This window comes from Melospiza georgiana, chromosome 21, assembly GCF_028018845.1.
Source record: "Melospiza georgiana isolate bMelGeo1 chromosome 21, bMelGeo1.pri, whole genome shotgun sequence".
Taxonomy (NCBI): domain Eukaryota; kingdom Metazoa; phylum Chordata; class Aves; order Passeriformes; family Passerellidae; genus Melospiza; species Melospiza georgiana.
Window position 1 is genome coordinate 7396616 of NC_080450.1, and position 20129 is coordinate 7416744.

At 43.2% G+C, this 20129-nt stretch overlaps 1 protein-coding gene across 1 annotated transcript in view; it reads right to left on the reverse strand.

Moving 5' to 3' along the window:
* TBCD (tubulin folding cofactor D) overlaps positions 1-20129 on the reverse strand; it is a 122504-nt gene that overhangs the window by 4169 nt on the left and 98206 nt on the right. Inside the window, exons 31-38 of the mRNA XM_058038844.1 lie at positions 18718-18801; positions 17254-17412; positions 16342-16480; positions 9402-9523; positions 8069-8146; positions 2072-2161; positions 1551-1638; positions 453-562 (exon numbers count right to left, since the gene is read on the reverse strand). Coding sequence (XP_057894827.1) covers positions 453-562; positions 1551-1638; positions 2072-2161; positions 8069-8146; positions 9402-9523; positions 16342-16480; positions 17254-17412; positions 18718-18801 — 870 coding nt within the window. The remainder of the gene's footprint in view (positions 1-452; positions 563-1550; positions 1639-2071; positions 2162-8068; positions 8147-9401; positions 9524-16341; positions 16481-17253; positions 17413-18717; positions 18802-20129) is intronic.

Sequence of the window (20129 nt, forward strand, 5' to 3'; positions counted from 1 at the left end):
TGCTCCAATTCCAAATCTTTGCTTGAATACAAGGCTTGTAGCATGTTGAGTAATTACATTTCATGGGAGATTTGAGCTGTTCTGCTAATTCTGTTGTTTTCCAGCTTGCAGAGATCCTTCCTTTCCCCAAATCCTGCCAGTGCTCGTAAATGCCAAGAAACTGTCTGTGCACTTGAAGTTTGACTGTTTGCACAGCCCAGTCTCTGCTTCGTGGAAAACTTCCAAGATTTCCTCCCTTTTTATGTTGTTAGAAAAATATGGCTATTTTACTTTATCTAATGGTGATTTTATACATCCCCTTCCAGTGGGCCAGGATCCTGGAGAGCTCTTTAGAGCAGAGGAGTGTCATGGAAGCAAGAAAGAGCTGAACCTGAGCTATCACAGCTTTCACAGGGACTCAGTTTTGGTCCCTCCAGGGCACAGGGGCTGTTTGGGGACAGCACTGCACTCACCAGTTGGTGTCACTGAGGATGGCCATGGCCTGCTCCATGATGGCCGGGTCCACCACGTCGCTGTAGGTCAGCAGCATCTCGTACACCTGGCTGGCCGTGGTCTTCCTGATCTGCAGGGATGGGGAGAGGCAGCAGAGAGCCAGGCCAGAGCCACAGGGGCTGCTGAGGGCAGGGGACACCCAGGGACCCACAGGGACCAGCCAGGGACCCACAGGGACCAGCCAGGCCAGAGCCACAGGGGCTGCTGAGGGCAAGGGAGCCACAGGGATCATCCGGGCCAGAGCCACAGGGATGCTGAGGGCAGGGGACACACAGGGACCCACAGGGACTCACAGGGACCAGCCAGGCCAGAGCCACAGGGGCTGCTGAGGGCAGGGGACACACAGGGACCCACAGGGACTCACAGGGACCAGCCAGGGACCCATAGGGACCAGCCAGGCCAGAGCCACAGGGATGCTGAGGGCAGGGAACACACAGGGACCAGCCAGGGACCCATAGGGACCAGCCAGGCCAGAGCCACAGGAATGCTGAGGGCAGGGGACACACAGGGACCAGCAAGGGACCCATAGGGACCAGCCAGGCCAGAGCCACAGGGATGCTGAGGGCAGGGGACACACAGGGACCAGCAAGGGACCCATAGAGACCAGCCAGGGACCCACAAGGACCAGCCAGGCCAGAGTCACAGGGATGCTGAGGGCAAGGGAGCCACAGGGATCATCCAGGCCAGCTCCTGAGATCATCCAGGCCAGCTCCTGCATTCCCAGGAGTCACACCCTGGGGATGGTCCTGTGCAGGACCACCCTGTCCATCCCTGGTGTCCAAAGCAGCCTCATGGCTGTGCCCATTCCCTGGGCAGTGCCCCATTGTGGAAACCCCCCTGAGGATCCCCCTGATCCCCTAAAAAGTTCTGTGCCAGAATTAAGAAATGAACAGGACTTTTGGTTTTTTCAGTCTTCTTCTCTTACCAACAGTTCAGCACACTGTCTGCATCTCAGTGTACAAGGACAAGCCACCAAAAATCACATTTGAATTATTTTTCATTTGTAAAATTCTTTTTCATTTGTCAATTTTTCAATGTGCAAAGTCTTCAGTACTTACTATAGGGAAGGGATGGCAAAGGAGGAGAAACAACTGGAAGAAAACTTTCTCTCTCATGTCTCCTTGAAATTGAATCAGCCCACAAAATCTAGAAAATATCAGAAAAAAAATCAGATTATAACTTTTGTTTCATAACAGATTATAAAATCAGTTATAACTTGTGTTATAACTGCACAAGTAAGTTTTGAGAACTAGGATGAAGATAGACATTGGGAAAAAAACAGGGAGGGGAAAAAGAAAAAGCAAATTATTCCCTTTTTTTTTTTCTTTCTCTACAAAGAAAAAGCAAATTACTCCCTTTAAGCATCTTAAGGACTATGAAAATTTTAAACCTTGTTCAACTTTATCACATCATATGTTTCACTTCAACCATCCAGAACTATGAGACTCCCACAGCCTTCAATCACATGTATCTGTGTGTATTTTCCATTTAAATTCCACATGAACCAGACCTCAGTGTTCCATCTGGTAAGTGAAATACTCCTCATTTCTGGGAGAAAAGATTGATTTCATTAACTCACACTCCTATGCTGGAGCGAAGCTTCCGGATGTCTTTGGACCTTTTGATCTCTTCTTTACAGAGAGTGAACAACTTCACTGGGAAGGGATGGCTGAGAATGGGAAAGAAAGAAAGAAAAAAAGATGAGCAGAAGGTTTCAGCAGAATTTCAAAGACATTTCATGATTGTCAGGATGCCAAAATAACATTCCAGGCAAGGCAAGACACACTGCAGGCTGGTTTCTGCTTCCCCCCAGCAGCTCAGGGGAGTTTGGCCACCACGTTCCTGAGCCTTATTATTATTTAATAATTTAATTATTAATTATTTACATTGCTATTATCTGTGTGCTGAGGAGTGAACTCCTCTTAGCCAAACAGGTTCAGTCCATGCAGGATAACGGCCTTGCCATGGCTTGTGTTTAAGCAGTGTGGAATGATCAGAAATACCATGTCAGGAATTACATTATCCTCTGGCCAAATAACAGTTACTCAGTCTGTGTATCATCGTGGTCATTCCCTAAGGTCTCCAACCAAACTTTACATAAAAGGGGATGAATGCTGTTCATAACTACTCCATTTTACAGCCCAAATCATCATGGTCATTCCCTAAGGTCTGCAACCAAATTTACATAAAGGGGATGAATGTTGTTCTTAGCTACCCCACCATTTCACAGCCCAAATTCCTTCAGTGATTCCAGACAACGTAATTAAACAGAGGGCTCACAGTTCTATTACATGGACAGGCCATGAAGCCATCTTTAAATATATTTAGCAAATTCTTTTCTTTTTCCACACAGTCTGGGAAACGTGATTCTCACAGCTCTTTCCCAGACACTCGTACAAACACAAGTGCTGTTAGTTATTCCAAGGATCTATTTAAGAGAAGGAAAGAGGGACTAATGCTTTTATTTCAGTTCAAATTATTTAATCTCTTACTTGCCACACTCAAGGCTGAAGTGCCATAGATGCAAAAGAAACTATTTCATATTTGTCTAGTGAGCACAATAACTTTGAGGCTGTGTATTTTGGAAACCTCATTGCATTGTGTATGGGAAGCAGAAAGCAAAAATAGCAACATTCATTTTCTACTACTGCAATTCAGAGCTGTGGATAAAAACTATTGAAGAAAGCTGGGTACTGTCATCTGTTGAAGGGCAGAACATTTAAAATAAGATGTTTATAGCAGTGCCAAGATGTTTTGTTAAGGTAACGTGCCTTGTTCTGTAGAGTCTTCCAGACAAGAGTTAGTGGTTTTTAATGACTTCTTAAAAATTTGTAACAAAATCCTGGCATGTACTGGCAAACAGTGAACTATTTAAAAAAAGTGAACAACAAACCATGGTAAACTGAGGTAAAGAATTCTACACATGACAGAACAACAGACATCTGCATGAACGAGTCTGTGTGTGTCTACAGGCATGGATTGGTCTGGGTTGGAGAGGGAAGAGCTCTCTGAATGCTGAGGTATATTTTGTCTTACCTTGGTGGAATTTCTCCTCCTCCCTCCCCAATTACACAAATTCCCTGTGCACAGAGCTAATTGCAATCCCTGCAGTGCATGCCTGCCTCTCAGCACAGGCCAGGCCAGTCAGTGAATTAGGTGAGATTTAAACTGGTTGAACAGCAGGGACAAAACTGAGAAGGGGAGCAACAAAAAGACCAATTGGAACAAGAGCATCTGGAACAAATTTAAAACATGGAACCTCATGAGCAGCATTTTTGTGTTTAAAACAGATGCACTTTCCTTTCTGTTGGTTGCCAATTCTACATTTGCAATAACCAAACTTAACCTGTGTGTGATCTCAAATGACTCAAATAGCTTGGCCTCTGTAAAGGAAATTGAGAAAATTCCTTCTCCTGTGTGGGCACTGTGCCAGCAGGAACAGCATCAGCCCTGGGGAAGGAAAGTTCTCTGTGCATTCTGTGAACTGGGGACATGTGGCACTGCCAGAGGTGAGCTGGGTCTCAGCAGTGCCACTGCCAGGGTGCAGCTGCCACCAGCCCCTGCCTGCTTCCTGCTGCACAGCTGTTCATGCAAGAGCAGGAAAACTGCTTAAAACCAATCCAGGGGAGCATGGACACATGGAAATTATCATGGATACGTGGGGACACAGACTTCCTTAAAGCACTGCAAGATCACCAGAAAAAAGCAGAATACATGGGTGTTGCTGTTAGTGTGTAAAGTACATAGATGTAGGAGAGAGAAATGCCATTTATTACCCCAGAGAGCACAAGACCCTGAGCTGCCATTCCAAGGCTGTTCTGTTTTCATGGCCCTGAGTATCATTCCCATCTTACCACACTTCTGAGGAGCCAGCAGCCCCCAGGGCAGCCCCAGCAGCACTGGGGATCCCTCATCCACTGAGCAGCAGGACCCTGCACCACAGTGAGCAGTGACACTCCAATGCCAGCTCTGCCAGTGGCCTCAGCTCTCTCTCCTCTGTCCTCCCTGCCCTCAAGGGTCCTCCCACCATCCAGGTACCTCTGTGCTTTCAAGGCAGCCTCTGGAGAGCTCCAGCAGCCCAGAGAGCATTTCTGAGAGCTCTGCTCCAAGCTGTGCCCGCTGCCTCCAGCAGTCCCCAACCCACAAACTCCCTGCACTGCCACCAGAGCAGCTCCACAAACTGCCCAGGGATGGAATCAGGAGGGTTTGGGCTGTGTGAGCACAGACCTGAAGGCTCTGCTGCCCTGCTTGGTGGGAGCAGCAGTCAGTCAGTGATGCTGCAGCATCCCCAACACTTCAGCCCAGCACCCACCTGCCTGCTGCCAGGAGAAACCTTCCTCTTATTCCCTCCCTATTCCCTTCCTATTTCCTTCTTATTTCCCTCTCTATTCACTCCCTATTTCCTTCCCTCTTCACTCCATATTCCCTTCCTATTTCCCTCCCCATTCCTTTCTACTTCCCTCTCTATTCACTCCCTATTCCCTCCCTATTTCCCTCCCCATTTTCCTCCTCATTCCTTCCTATTTTCTTCCCTATTCCCTTCCTATTCCCTTCTCTATTCCCTCCTTATTTCCCACCCTATTCCCTCCCAATTTCCCTCCTATTCCCCTCCCTACTCACTCCCTATTTCCCTCCCCATTCCTTTCTATTTCCCTCCCTATTTCCCTTCCTATTTCTTTCCCCATTTCCCTCCCTATTCCCTTATTTCCCTTCCTATTTCCCTCCCTATTCCCTTATTTCCCTTCCTATTTTCCTCCCTATTCCCCTCCCCATTTCCTTCCCTATTCCCTTCCTATTTCCCTCCCTCCTTCCCTCTCTTCCCTCCCTATTTTGGCACTGGTGGGACTGAGGAAAGCCCTCAAGCCCATGGGAGAAGGGCACTTTTCACCCACAGCATCTCTCCAGTGCCATTCACTGCAGTGCCACAAACCATTCCTGGCTGCAGGAGGGACAAGCAGGTTGATGTCACCTCAGGACAGGTAGGAAACAACAACTCGAATATTCCTGACAGCAGCTCTTTTCCCTGAGCCAAGCCAGTTCTGAAAGCCATCTGATGACCCTGGGGATGAAGCTGATTCATTTCCAGCCCCACAGGACAGATATTCACCCTACACTCCCCATCCCTGCTGTTCCACATAAGGTAAATCCACCTTCCCTGAGCACAAACATCCAAACCAGGAGAGAGAAGAGGAACACCAGGGCTCACTTGTCCTTCTGCACAGAGATCACACAGCAAGCACACAGAGCTTCCCAAACACTGAGATTCAGCTGCAGAACCACACCAGAAATGTTGAGCTTTATATTCCAAACTGTACAAGCTGCAGGGTGTGAAAAAGCAGGAAAATGCCTGGTGGGTTCCACCTGTGCAAGGCAGGAGTGACACCCTGTGGCAACTGGTTTTAACTGGAGCACTCACAAGGGTCAAACTGATCCTGCTCCTAATCCTGGTTAAATGAAGCACTGTTGGATATTTCCCATTCTGGACTGTGGATGTTTTATTAGAAAATAAATGTGTGGGAGAGCACAGTTTCCATTTCAAACCTCAAAATGCATGTGCAAACACTTTTTTACAATGCAGCAGTTGCCTGTTTGGTGGCTGGTTTAGGTATAATCCTGACAGACATCCTACATGCCAATTCCTTTGCTAAAACTCCACTCAGCCCAACGTGGTAAAAAAATAATGAGGGAAGGAAATGAAATGGGAGCTGAACATCCCAAGGAAAAATACATGAGATACATGCTTGTATCTCAACTTGCATTTCAGGCACACTGGACATAAAACCACCTGACACTGCAGGCACTTGTGGCCTTTCCATGCCACCAAACAGAGTCCCTATTTTCCCACCCACCCTGTGATGTTCTTACACATTTTTATGAAGGTTGCTCTGGAAAGGGAGTAAATGGTTCCATTCCAGAGAGCAGACCCAAAGTCAGGCTTTTCTGTTCAAAAAGGAGCAGGTGGCATCCAACAGCAGGGGCAGGCAGGCCTTGGAGCAGTGGATTCATCCCTAACTACACCCAAAGGACCTAGCAGAGTAACAAAATGCATGAAAGGGAATTTTGAGCTCCCCCACCATGTGTTGATCCACACACAGAGCATGGCAGAGCCCTCTAAAGCAGCACAGTAACTCACCCATGGCCAGCTCTGCACCAGGAGACACCCACATCCCCAAACTCTGACATGTGCAGGAATGAAACTCTCCATCATCCATAACTGCAGGAATGAAACTCTCCATCTTTTACCTGCCTGCCACTTCCCCCCTGCTCTGCCCTTCCTGGCTCTGCATGGTCACAAGTTCTGCACCCCAGGCCAGCATTTCACTCCCTTGACATCAGCATGATCCACTTGGCTGCTTCATTATTCATTCTCTTTTTTTGGTTTCATCATCAGACTGGAGGCAAATACATCTGGATCAGCTTCAAAATCTTTCCCCCCATAATAGCCCTGGATTTTATTCCAGGCTTTTACACAAAGCATCACAATGGCACCACAGGGCTGAGTGTGAGTCACTCACACAGCAAAGGAATTGCTGCTACCACTGGGTTTCTGTTCAGTGACCTGGGAGACAAGACTTTGACTGGAATTTCCACCCATAATCTCTCACCTTCCCCAGCAGGGATGGCTGGAGCCTGTGTGGAAGCCCCAGATCAGTGGCACAATTATCAAACTGAACAATATTCACTCCATCTGTCCTTGACTCACTTTAAATTCTCATTCAAACAGGGACTGCCAAGTGCAATTTCAGAAATATTATCTAAAACCACACTTCAAGACAAGAGTGAGCTTAATCAAAACTTTCAGAATGATGAAGGCTCTTCAGATTTATCTGCTGTGAGCAGTTCTTGAATCAATAAGTTCCCAATGCAGTATCTGTGCTTGCAGGATCTACATTGCACAATTCTGTAAATACCTGCAGATGTGCCAAGATGCTGCCTGGGAGAGCTTGTGGAATAGATTTTAATATTACCAAAATTCAAATAATTCTTTTCTGAAACATCTGCAAAACCCCATGATTTCACACTGGAATATCTCACTCATATTTATCTGTTCCTAAACTGAACACTTTCCACAGGACTGAGCTCAGAGTGGAAGAGCTGGGACATGACTTTTTTATTATTATTAGAATTTTAATTAACATCTTTGGAGATGTTCACATTAAGCAAAGCAGTGGGACTGGGGGAGCCATGGGCACAGAGGGTTCTGCAGCACCACACAGGACAATGCCAGTGCTCAGGGCTCCCAGTACAGCAAGGAATGTGCTCCAACCAGCAGGGATTTAGGAAGCTGGAAAATGAAGAATGGATCTGACACTGGTCCAAGAATCCCAGGTGAAACATGCAAATTTAATTTGATTAATGGCCTGGCTGTCAAACAGGGAACAAGTGACAGAATTCTACACAGACAAGAGACTTAAGGATTTTACCAAGACCCTTTCAAGGCTGTTTGTCCCACTTGAGGACAGTTAAAGCATTGCAATATAGACTCACACTGGAGCCCTGTGCACCCCCAGGGCAAGACTGAGGAGCTCTGATGCACAGTGGGGAATAAACCAAAGAAACTTCCAGCAACACTTACTTCTCCTGCTCAGTGAACATATCAAAGCAGCCATTTGCCAGCATCTGGTCCAGCATTGTCAGCAGAGGCACAGACACCCTGAGGAAAGAAAATTATTCAAAACAAGGTAAACACACTGCTTGGCATACAGATATATACTATTTTGAATCAGAGGCAAAGAAGGAAACTTCCTACATATCTACACACGGGAAATTAGAACTTTGATTTACACAGAGGAGGGTTGCTCAGTACCTTGTGTGTGTTGGCTGAATGGGGACATTCCCTCTCAGCCAAAAAGGAAAAAACCTAATTAACAACTCCCCTGCTTTACATTTGCAGGGTCCTGAAAACACAACTGACAGTGTTAGAAAATATTAATCTGTTTTCTAGAGTATGAACAATGCATTCCACAGACTGTACCAGAAGTTACAGCACCAAATGAACCAACACTTGTCAGCTGGAATAACCACAGCCATGTTTTCAACACTTGAGACAAGAAACAAAATAACAATACAATAGTATTTTTATTTATGCATTAATATAAATAATATAGATTATATTAATAATATAAATAATATAACACAATAAATATTATAGTACTATCATAATATTATATTATAATATTACATTGCAATATTATATTATAATATTATATTATGATATTATAATAATATAATAAAATAGAAATATAATATAATATAATATAATATAATATAATATAATATAATATAATATAATATAATATAATATAATACTGTAATAAAATAACATAAATAATATAAATAATCAATATAGATAATTATTAATATAAATAATAATATAAAAGCTAATATACATTAGTATTTCTACATTATACATTTATATTATTTATTTAGTGTTTGATTTATACAACAGAACAAGGGAGAATGGCTTCAAACTGAAAAAGAGCAGGTTTAGATGGGATATTGGGAAGAAATTCTTCCCTGTGAGGGTGGAGAGGCCCTGGCACAGATTGTCCTGTGGCTGCCCCATCCTTGGAAGTTTCCAAGGCCTCGTTGGATGGGGCTTGGAGCAACCTGGGCTTGTGGAAGGTGTCCCTGCCCTTGCCAGGGGACTGGAATTGGATGAGTTTTGAGTCCCCTGCAACCCAAACCCTTCCATGATTTAAAACTTGAATGTGCAGAATATTTTGCCATCACTCCTTGGTTTCATATTTTACCACACGTTCTGCTGTACCAACAGCTCTATTAAAGCAAATTCATGAGCCTTGGGCATTCACTGGATGTGCCACAGATCTGACTTGCAAAAGGGAAGGGAAAAAGGGGAAGGAAAGGGAAGAAGGCTTAAAGGGAAAAGAGCCAAGGACGAGCAGTACCGGTCATTGCGCAGGTTGTCCTCAAAGACCTTCAGCAGCGTCTCACAAAAACTGCCCAAAGCACTGGGGTCACTCTGGATCTTCTTCATGTGGTCAAACAGGCTCTGGGCAGAGTATCTGAGCTGCAACACAACACCAGGAACCTCCAGTGAAGGACAGGAAAAAGCCACTGCCCCACAAACAGGGGCTCCAGCCCTGCCCTGCAGCAGCACAAAGGGCACAAAGCAGCACCAAACCCAACTGACCATGGCTGCATTTCCTGCACTAGCCCATTTCCAAGGAAAGTTGGGGTTTTTTGGGTTTTTTTCCTTTCTAAGCTGGCAAACTTTTGACTTTTTTCCCTTTTTAAGCTGACAAACTTTTGAGGTTTTTTCCTTTTTAAGTTGTCAAACTTTCAGGTTTTTCTCTTTTTTAAGCTGGCAAACTTTTGGGGTTTTTTCCTCTTTAAGCTGGCAGACTTTTGGGGTTTTTTCTCCTTTTTAAGCTGGCAGACTTTTGGGGTTTTTGTTCCTTTTTAAGCTGGCAAACTTTTGGGGTTTTCTCCTTTTCAAGTTGACAACTTTGGGGTTTTTCTCCTTTTTAAGTTGGCAAACTTTTTGGTTTTTTTCCTCTTTAAGCTGGCAAACTTTTGGGTTTTTTCTCTTTTTAAGTTGGCAAAATTTTGGGGTTTTTTCCAAGTTGGCAAACTTTTGTGGTTTTTTCCTTTTTAAGTCGACAAAATTTTGGGGTTTTTCCCTTTTTAAGCTGGTGAACTTTTGGGTTTTTCTCCTTTTTAAGCTGGCAAACTTTTGGATTTTTTGCTTTTTAAGCTGGCAAACTCCCTCCCAGAGCTGCTGTGGAAGGGGAGCAGGCACAGCCTCTGTGGGAATCCCCTTTTCCTCAGAAGCCTGACCACTTTATCAAGGAAAGAAAATAAAACATTGGATGAGAATGAGAAACATCACAAGTGTCTTCCCAAAAGCAAATAGAGGAATCTATATTTAAACATTTTATCTAACAAAGCTCATATCAGTAACATTTATGAGTGCATCAGTACCCAAGAATAAGAAACAATTCAGCCTTGGCTCAAAACTCTGAACTATTTTCCCAAAGCTTCAGCCTGCAAACAGCACAGCCCAGCAATCCTGGGAAGCAGCACAGGAACAACCCTCACACTTTGTTCTGTACTGAAACATCCTGGGCAGGGCAGGAGCAGAAATATTTCTTTGAAATGGTCAAGCAATTTGCAGAAATTATTCAGTTATTCTGAGTTTCAGAATGAGAGTCAAATCTCAGTAACATCTGTACTAATATCTAATAATAGATATACAAATATCTATACTAATATAATATACTATTATATTAGTATAATATATATATTATACTAATATATCTGTATAATATACATAGATTATTAAAACAATCTGTGCATTTAAGACTATCATAAATAAATAACAAATATTTTTCTTTACACCTTCCAAGAGCAGAGATCAACAACAAGCAGAGGAAATCCCATCTCAGAAAAAAATCATAGGTAGGTGGTGTCATTTTCTCTCCTATTTCTTTTGTGTCTTAAATCCTCAGAGGTCTCACACCATTTTTTTTAAGGAAGTTGAATGACTCAGTGCTACCTCTGCAGATTCAAATGACTTGAAAAGGCAAGAAAGGGCATGGAAGTAAAGGGCAACAAGCACAGCTCCAGGTGGGGCGCTCCAGAGCTGCGCCAAAGCAAGGCAGAGCTGCAGGATATCAGAAACACTGGAGAATGAGGACAGCACAAGTAATTAAAAAATACTTGTACTTGTACTTCTGTACAGGTGTGGATAATCCATCATGTAACTGCTTAGCAGATTGAAAAATGGGGCATTTTCCCAATAGTGGCAGAAACTCCAGCATAACAACACGACATGAGCAGGTTAAATCCTTATTTCCTCCTCAGGTGAGCTCCTTCTGTCCCAGCCTCAGTATCTGAGCTGTAATCTTAATGCTCCTGAGTATTTGAAGAGAAGAATATTTCCAAATGTCTTCCCCATCTATGCAGAACACAAATTCACACTGCATCAAACATGTGACATTTACCTTTCCCTGGGGTTCCATAAGGACTGGGAGAGGAAATTAGGAGGTTAATGGGCTGGAACTGGGACAACTTTGGATCCAAATTTAAGAGGAGGCCTGAGACTGACCTTGTTCTTATGGAACAGCAAAACCAGGGTTTGCCAAGGTGTGACTGCCCCAACACTGAGGGCAAGAGCAGATCCTGCAGGGACAGGAGATGAACAGAGCACAGAACAGAGCTCAAGGCACCCTGCACCTGGTGACAGTGATGCCTCAGGTTTTGGCTTTTGTATTTTTCAGGTTCTGTGCTGCTTTAGTGTGTGGGTCTGGGTTCACATGAGGGGATGGTGAGCTCTGTGCACAGAGCAGGGAGACAAAACAATTCCTGCTCCAGCTGGGTACGAAGGACAAATGACCCAAATCTCAGCCCAAGAGCACAAACACCGTGGGCTGGAGAGAGAAAAACAAGGATGGGACTGGATGGGCTAAAGCTGGAATGGGACAATGAACTGCAAGATGCAAATGGAGCAGAACTGATCACAGTGACAGACCCTGTGTGCATTTTGGGACCATTTTGGTTCATCTTGGGTGCAGCCCTGGCTGGGCTCTTATGCTGCCCAAGGTGGATCCACTGAGGAAATCCTTTTAATAAATCCCGATTTAGAACCTCTGTTCTAGGTCAGCCTTCTCAAAGCATCAAGAGAACTCAAGTCCTGAAGGTTCAACCTCCAGTACCAGGGCAGGTCCCTGGTGTGGTTTCTACACAACCCTTCACCAAACTGTTCCCAGGCAGATGTGCAGAACAGAACTACAGCAATTCTAAAACCAGCTTTGGGGGCTGATATGGTCAAAAAGATTCAGCTGAAGCTAATCCCAGTTTGTAACAGAGCATTTGTTACATCCAAAATCTCAGCTACACAACAGTGATTGAGACACCTGACCCACATCAGGGCTCTGGTTTGTACTTTCAGCAGGGACGCCTTACATGAAGCAGGAATATCATCATTCACACTATTTTGCTCTGTAAGAAAAGAATGCCTGGAATTATTCTCAAGTGTATTTTGCTCAAGAACTCTCAACCAAGAAAAGAGGATTTGGGGCCTCTTTCTTCCACCAAATATGCATTGATTTGCATACAATTTGTCCCAGTAACCAGATGTTTTAGAATATCATCTAACTAACATCCCAGTATTTTTGTTTGTGAGATCTACACAGTAACACAGCTTTGGTACTGCCTGGGAGGAACTTTAAGAGTTTAGAATACGTTGCTCCTTTTTTTTTTTTAAAGCTTTACTTACAATTTCTATACCACTTTAAAATGTAATTTTCACTCTTTAGGGGGAAAAGGAATCACAGGACATTCTGTGCTTAAACAAAATTTAGAATGTAATGTAGTTCAACAGTAATGAAATTATATCAAAATTATATCCTGACTCCTGCAACTGCAGGGTTTGTGCACTGGAGAAAGACCAGCATTGTACATCTGATCTCCACAGACTGAGGGGTTTTATGCAGCCATAAGAAATATACATCACTGTGGGCCAGATGTATAATTAGGAGATTCTTTTACACAGAGAAAGTGCCCTTTGAACCATGGTGATGGAGCAGAGTGCCAAATCCCACAGGGAATGACATCTTCTGTTTTTCCAGATTATTTCCAATGCTTGAGCTGCAATTCTTCCAGCAGCCCCACTGCCACCACAACACTTCAGAGACCCCACATGGCTCCTTCCAGAAAATCTCTTTAAAAAGCCAAACAAAGAACTACTTTTGCTAAATATACTGCAGAGCAATTTTAGCTGCAGCCAAACTGCCCCTGACCACGGAATTACAACAGAGCCTTTCTCCTGTGGATTGCCTGGGATGAGTAAAAGACAAACTGACATTTGAACTCAGATTATCCTGCAGGATATACAAGAATTTTCCTTCTAACTTCAACGTCCACATGTGTATGTGCACAGATATTTTTGAAGTGAGAGGGAAGAGAGTCACAACAACACATCACTGCAAGAACACATATTCCAATAATCTTTTCCCCCAATCCATGATTTTAAAAAGCTGCTCCTTTCATATGGAGTTAATAGGATCATTCTTAAAATTGTCTTAATGTTTTAAATCAATCCCTGGATATTGAGCAAAGAGTGCTACAGGCTTTGACAGAGTAGTTTGAATACCAGTCATTGTAAAACACATCAATTCTAATTTCTATATCACATTTTAAATATTAAAAGTAATTCACCACACACATACACTCCCAAGTGTAAGTGCCCTCCCTTGCCTTTCTATCTGACTCAAGAGAGAATTAGCTCATCTTCTTTCTAAAGCCCTGGAGAATATTTTAGCCAGAAAAGAAAGAAAAACTGGAGGGTCACAGAAAAGTTAACATTTCACAATCACAGTTTGAGAACACTGCAGAAGGTTTCCCTTAACACACTGTCAGATGGTAACAAGGGAAGGGAGCTGCATGCAACTGAACTGTTCCAACTTTTCATAAATGCAACCAGGAGTTTAAAAAAAATTAAAATATTGAATAAGAATTTTCCTCTGACCCCAGCTAGCAGCCAAAAAGTCTGTTTCTCCAAAACTTTCCTCCTTTTTTTACTTAGACAAATAACTTTGGTTTTGGTGGAGCCTCCAATAATTAACTGTGCTTGACTGAAAGCTGAATTTCATGTGCATGTTTGCCATTAAAGAAATCTGTTAAGAGTTACATTGTCTATCTGATAATTACTGTCACAAACCAACACACACATGTTTCCAAAGTTCTAAAATAGCCCTTGCCATATAATTAGTTGCCATTTTAGAAAGATTAAAATGCTCAGAATTGGTTTGAACACAAGAGACTGCACAGACACTGAATTCTGTGCTCCACCAGCCCAAAGGCTCACAGACATCTCTTGATGCCAAGAGCAGAACCCACAGCACCAGGCAAAATAAAAATCACTTGGGCAAGTCGTGGCTGACCAGGGGAAGGCCTGGGAGACAAGATCCAGGTGATTTTAACTCCTTCTTGCTGTGACCCAGCAGGAGCTGCTCCCCCTTCACAAAATTCTCTTTCCCAGCACTTTTCTAATGGTTTTCTTAATTTGAGATGGAAATCTTAATTAGAAACACTCTTAACCACTGTTGGGGTGTTGACTCACAGCCTCCTCCTCTTGTTACAGGCCCACTGGGATTTAAAGGCTTAACTGACAGTCCAAAATATTCTGTTGCTGCTCTGATATTCCTCTGTGGTTTCATATTGAACCATCTCCTTACCCCCAAACTGTCTCCTTATATTTTACATCTTTGGCCACAACAAATCAAAAAAGTTATAAGGCAAATATCTGGAAACCGAGAATTCTGAAGCTACCAATACAAGTTGTAATAAAAGGACAGAAGGATACACTGAAATTAAAAGAAAGTAGGGAAAAATTTTGCAGCAGAGCAGACTGCCAAAGTCAGTGATAAAGAGATTGTTCATGCCAGAAGAATGAAATAAGGATTGCAAAGCTCAGAGGATTTAGACAGACATCTGAATGATATTTCTTTGTAATGGAACTTCTGACATCTCATTGGTATTTTAGTAGAAAATATATAAAAAATAATTAAAAAAAGAAACCTGTGCATACTGTTAAGACCTACTGACAACTGCCAGTTAACACCTTGCACCAGGTGACAAATGAACTGGTTTTCACCTCATTGGAGAAGAGCAACGCCCTTGCACTGAGCTGAGGGGCTCTGCTTGTGATCCCAGCTGGGAGACTCAGCACAGGGCTGGGATTTGTGGGGCTGGAGCTCTCAGGTCCTGCCAGGCCAGGAGAGGACAAACAAAGCACCCTCACTCCTTGTTCCCTGCATGCTGAGCTGTTGGAGCTCTGGATGCTGAGAATTTCAGACTTTCTGTGCTGACAGACTCTGACTCCCAGGAGAGCACTGCATTTGACCTGAGGAGAAGACTTCCTTGTTCTTCTTCACCTTCTTCTTCATGAGTTTGGGTGGTATTTTGAAATATATGTGGACAGAAAAGTCCACACTGCGGACTTTGAGCAGCCAGTTTTTGGGTTAAAAGTGAAAATAATTTAGGTGTCATTTCTTAATTGGACAGATTAGCCTTAAAAGACCTTGTAGCAAGAGATAGTTAGCCACTTTTGTTCCTTGTTAATCAAAGACTGCAGAACTGACTGCTGTGAGACTATAAAAATCACCTAAGCCTGAACATCAACTGTTGACTCAAGTGCCTTCAACCCAACCTCAACAGAGGCAGAAAAAAGAAGCTGAAACCCAGCATAGAGCAAGTCAAGAGATGACACTTTAGAAAGGAAAGCCAAGCAGGCCATCAGGTCTGAAAGCAGAGGTCTCCCACCACCAGCTACTCAACAGCTGATCCAAGGACAGACCTGTTGCAGGAAAGGCCAACACACCCTCCCAGCACTGCTGATGCTGATGATCAGCAGCCTCACAGACAGAGCTGAGGATCACAGCAGGCTGAGGAGCCCCCAAGCACAGACAGAGCTGACAGACTCTGACTGCCGGGAGAGCACTGCATTTGACCCGAGGCCATGGAGAAGACTTCCTTGTTCTCCATGGGTTTGGGTGGTATTTTGTAATTGGACAGAAAAGTCCTCATTGCGGACTTTGAGTGATCAGTTATTGGCTTAAAGGTGAAAATAATTTAGGTGTCATTTCTTAATTGGACAGATTAGCCTTAAAAGACCTTGTAGCAAGAGATAGTTAGCCATTTTTGTTCCTTGTTAATGAACTGCAGTAAAAATCACCTAAGCCTGAATGTGAACAAATGTCTCAAGTGCCTTCAACCCGACCTCAACAGAGGCAATAAAAAGAAGCCCAAAACCAGCAAGTCAAGAGAATGACACTTTAGAAAGGAAAGCCAAGCAGGCCACTGGGTGTGCAGCAGGGGTCTCACCGTGGTCTCTGTGAGCCCCCCCACAGACACAGACAGCCCCAGCAGCACGTGGTACTGGTATGCAGGCAGCCCCAGCAGCTGCGTGATCCGAGGGAACGCCTCCGACGCCGCGTTCCAGTTCAGCGTCTCCTTCTCCCACCTGAAAGGGAAGGGAAAGAATCATCCTGTGGGGCTGCACTGCTCTTCTCCTCCTCCCCACACTGCTCCTCCACACCAGGGAGGAAGGTCTCTGATTACCTAGATATCAAATCAAACACTGGTCTTTAAGCATATGGGTAAATACAAATCAAAGCTTCAGCCACTGCCAGTAAAGAGGAGGAATCTCCAAATCCTTGTTCTGATCCAGGGGAGATCTGAACTGCACTTGCCTTTCCCCAGACACTTTTGCCTACATTCACAAAACAAGTTTCTTTCTGCAGTTTCATTCTGTGCTCTCTCCCATCACCAGCTACTCAAGGGCAGACCTGTCCCAGGAAAGGCCAACACATCCTCCCAGCACTGATGATGATGCTGCTGATGATCAGCAGCCTCACAGACAGAGCAGAGGATCCCAGCAGGCTGAGGATCCCCCAAAAACTGAGCTGGATGTTCCTCACTCCCATCAGCTATCATAATCACCACTCAGGAACGAGGTGCTCTCACTCTTACTTTAACTAGAAAGTCCATCTTGGAAAACTACTGCAACTAGAGCTTGGTTAAAACAATAGAAATCATTAAAAACGATCATTATAATCAGTGTTTTCCAGTTCAGGAAAAAATATGTTCATGCATATTCACAGGGAAATTCAATGAAATTCTGACAACGCCATACGCATATTTGGCATAAAAATTACATCAGGTTGCTTGGTTTAGGTGAAACTATGTGCATTTATCTTTAACTTTCATTGTTTGGGACATTTTTCAATACATTACCTTGGAAATATCCTCTCTAGCTCTTCTCTGTGAGGGATGTGGGGAACTGGAGGATTGTCAAAGTGCAAAAGAGTAAGGAACACAGATCCTGCATGAGCTCGGAATTTATCTATTTTTTCAGCTGACTGTTGAGCCAGCCAGCACATAATCTGCTTGCAGCTATAAAGAAGAAAACAATTAATCAGAAAATTTAAGCAGTAGAATGTGTATTTAGATTTAAATGGTTTCAATTAAATGAATTAGAATGATCCTGCTAGGAAAGTATTCTGGTTTAACTCTTCAGAATGAACACACAAGTGATTTAGGACACCCAGATGGTGACAGAATCTTGAGGCTTTATCTTCCACAAATCAATCAACCAAAAAATCAGCATGACATTAATGGTACAGAATATTTTATCCACCTTTTACACATACTGGCCCACTCTTCATCCAAAAAGATAACAAAGTGATTGATGGCCTGGCTGAACTGCTACAAATAGAGCAGAACTTTGAGAAAAGCACATTTTGAAGTAGAAAACTGCCCATGTAGCAGACGACAAGGTCTCTCCTACATCTCACATATCCCAAGTAAATAATTTCTCCAATGCTGGCTAGTTTTTAACAATATCCTATTTTGTTTATTCTCACAGCTACAACACTGTGTGCCACAAGGGTAAAAGGCCACTAATGACAGTAAAACCTGCTGCAATTCCTTCAGTTACACCAAGGCCCAGAATATTTATAAAATGGGATCCAGCTGGCAGGAATGCTTTTCTCAGTTCCACGTGGACAATCTGTGAATAAACAGCTGAACAGGAGGAAGCCCCTGAAAATGGGCACTAGTGAGCGGTGTGTTCTTAGAGAATCCAGTACTTTCCTTCTAGGTGTCCTTCAACATTTGGGGGTTTTTAATTAAATCCCACACCATGTATATGTTCACCTAAATAATGGCACACTCTGTCTACAAACCAATACCACTATTAGGAAGGTTTTACTGCAGCTCAAGCTATGTTTTAAAAATGGTACTCTTAAATTCTTTTATTGTTAGGAGTACCATATCATAAAACTAAAAATCAGGAGCTCAGTGTAAATTCTTTATTTCCTTACTAATAATTCTGCAAAGAAAAAAATCCAAACTCAAGCTCACATCTGATCACATTCCCAATTAATGATGGGACACTGGATAAGCAGGCAGGTTTGCTTTCTATTTCAGTGAGCATTTCTGGGAAGCAGCACAGAGGTGGCAGGTTTAGCCCAAATCCTACAGCTGTGCTGCATTTCCAAGGTGGGATTGCCACCCAGGCTCTGCCAACAAGGTTTTCCCTCTGAAAACCAAATGAAACATCCTCCCCATCTGCCTGGGCTTGATGCACTTCCGTCAAAGCTCTGCCACACTCAATAAAGGAGGAGCACAGGGTGTCCTGCAGGGCTGGATGGAGCTCCAGGAGATAAAACACAGAACAGAACATGAATGTCACCATACATGCTGGCATTAATGAGCTCTGCCTCGTTCTGCACCAGCAGCAGGGTCACCTCCATCAGGCTGGTCATGGCAGCCTCACGCACCCTGTGGAGACACAGACACATCAGAGCAGCCACAGCAGCACTTATTTCAATAAATACACCTTCCATTTCATCAGCTGGGTGGAGACACCAGCACAAATTCCCAAGAACAAAAGCAATGACCTCTGAGAGCGGCTCCCATATTTTGGGAGGACAAGGAGTGTCCCCCCAGTCCCATCCTGTGAAACAAGCTCACACGGCACTGAGGGTCCAACAGTGCCCTGCCTCACCAGCCTGGTTTGCATTCCAGCCAGATGTCACCAGCCTCATTCTTTATTTTAAGAAGGTTAAAACTGATAACGATTAGTAATATTTCAATAATGATTAGTAATATCTCATGTGCAAGTAGATGTATTTAAACTTAAGTGCTCTGTCTGCTTCAAATTATTTTTTGAAAAGGTCAACCCACATTTTGACAGTCAGATGTTGAACACTGTCACATTCTTGTAAATTTTCAAGCTTAATATTTCCAACATTAAAAACAAGTTGTGACTCAGAGTGGCTTAAATCTCTATGCTAAGCAATAATTAATTTCATGAAAAGTTTGACCAAAGCAACACTAAGTTGTGCTTGAAGTGAGTCTTGTCTAGATAATGATCTTCTCCCTTCAAAATATATTTTTTTAAGTGTAATTTTAATTTAAAAAATCATCAGTATGGCTGTTTTAAACCATGTCTTGTCAATCCATGAGTTTTTTAAAAAACTGAAGCCAAGGGCACTACCTCAGTGGGTGACATGACCCTGCACATGACCAGGCCCAGCATGTTCACTACATTAGTAACTCAGAATAATGTCATCCTTTCTAAGTAATAATTTTTTTAAAAAAGGGAAAAAAAAACTATTTGAAAAGACTCAGCAGCCTTCTATGAGAAGAAATACTCCTATTGCTGATTTCCAAAACAACTTGCAGGTGCAATCTAAAACTGGGTGGGACATTTGTTATAATGGTAAAAAAGGTAAATTACATCATTTTTTCCAAAGCAGCTTAAAACAAGTCTGACAGTCTTTCATCAAGGTTATGTTTTACTAGTTTTTTGTATCATATCTGACTTAGATATTCATGTCTACCACCTGTAGACAGATCAGACATGTCCCAGCAAACAATCTGTCAAAAGAAAGGTAAAGTTTGCATATGCAGAGTGAAGTTGGTGAAACTTTCCCACGACTCTATTAAAGAAAAACAGAAATTACACAAAAAAGACAAAGTCTCTCCAGAGAAACAGCATTTCTCTCCATATCTTTCCATCTTATTCACTGGTTTAGAAGAAACAGAATGAGAAAGCACTGATATTAGAGAGGCCACAAAACTTTCAGCAGCCAAGAGTTTGCCAT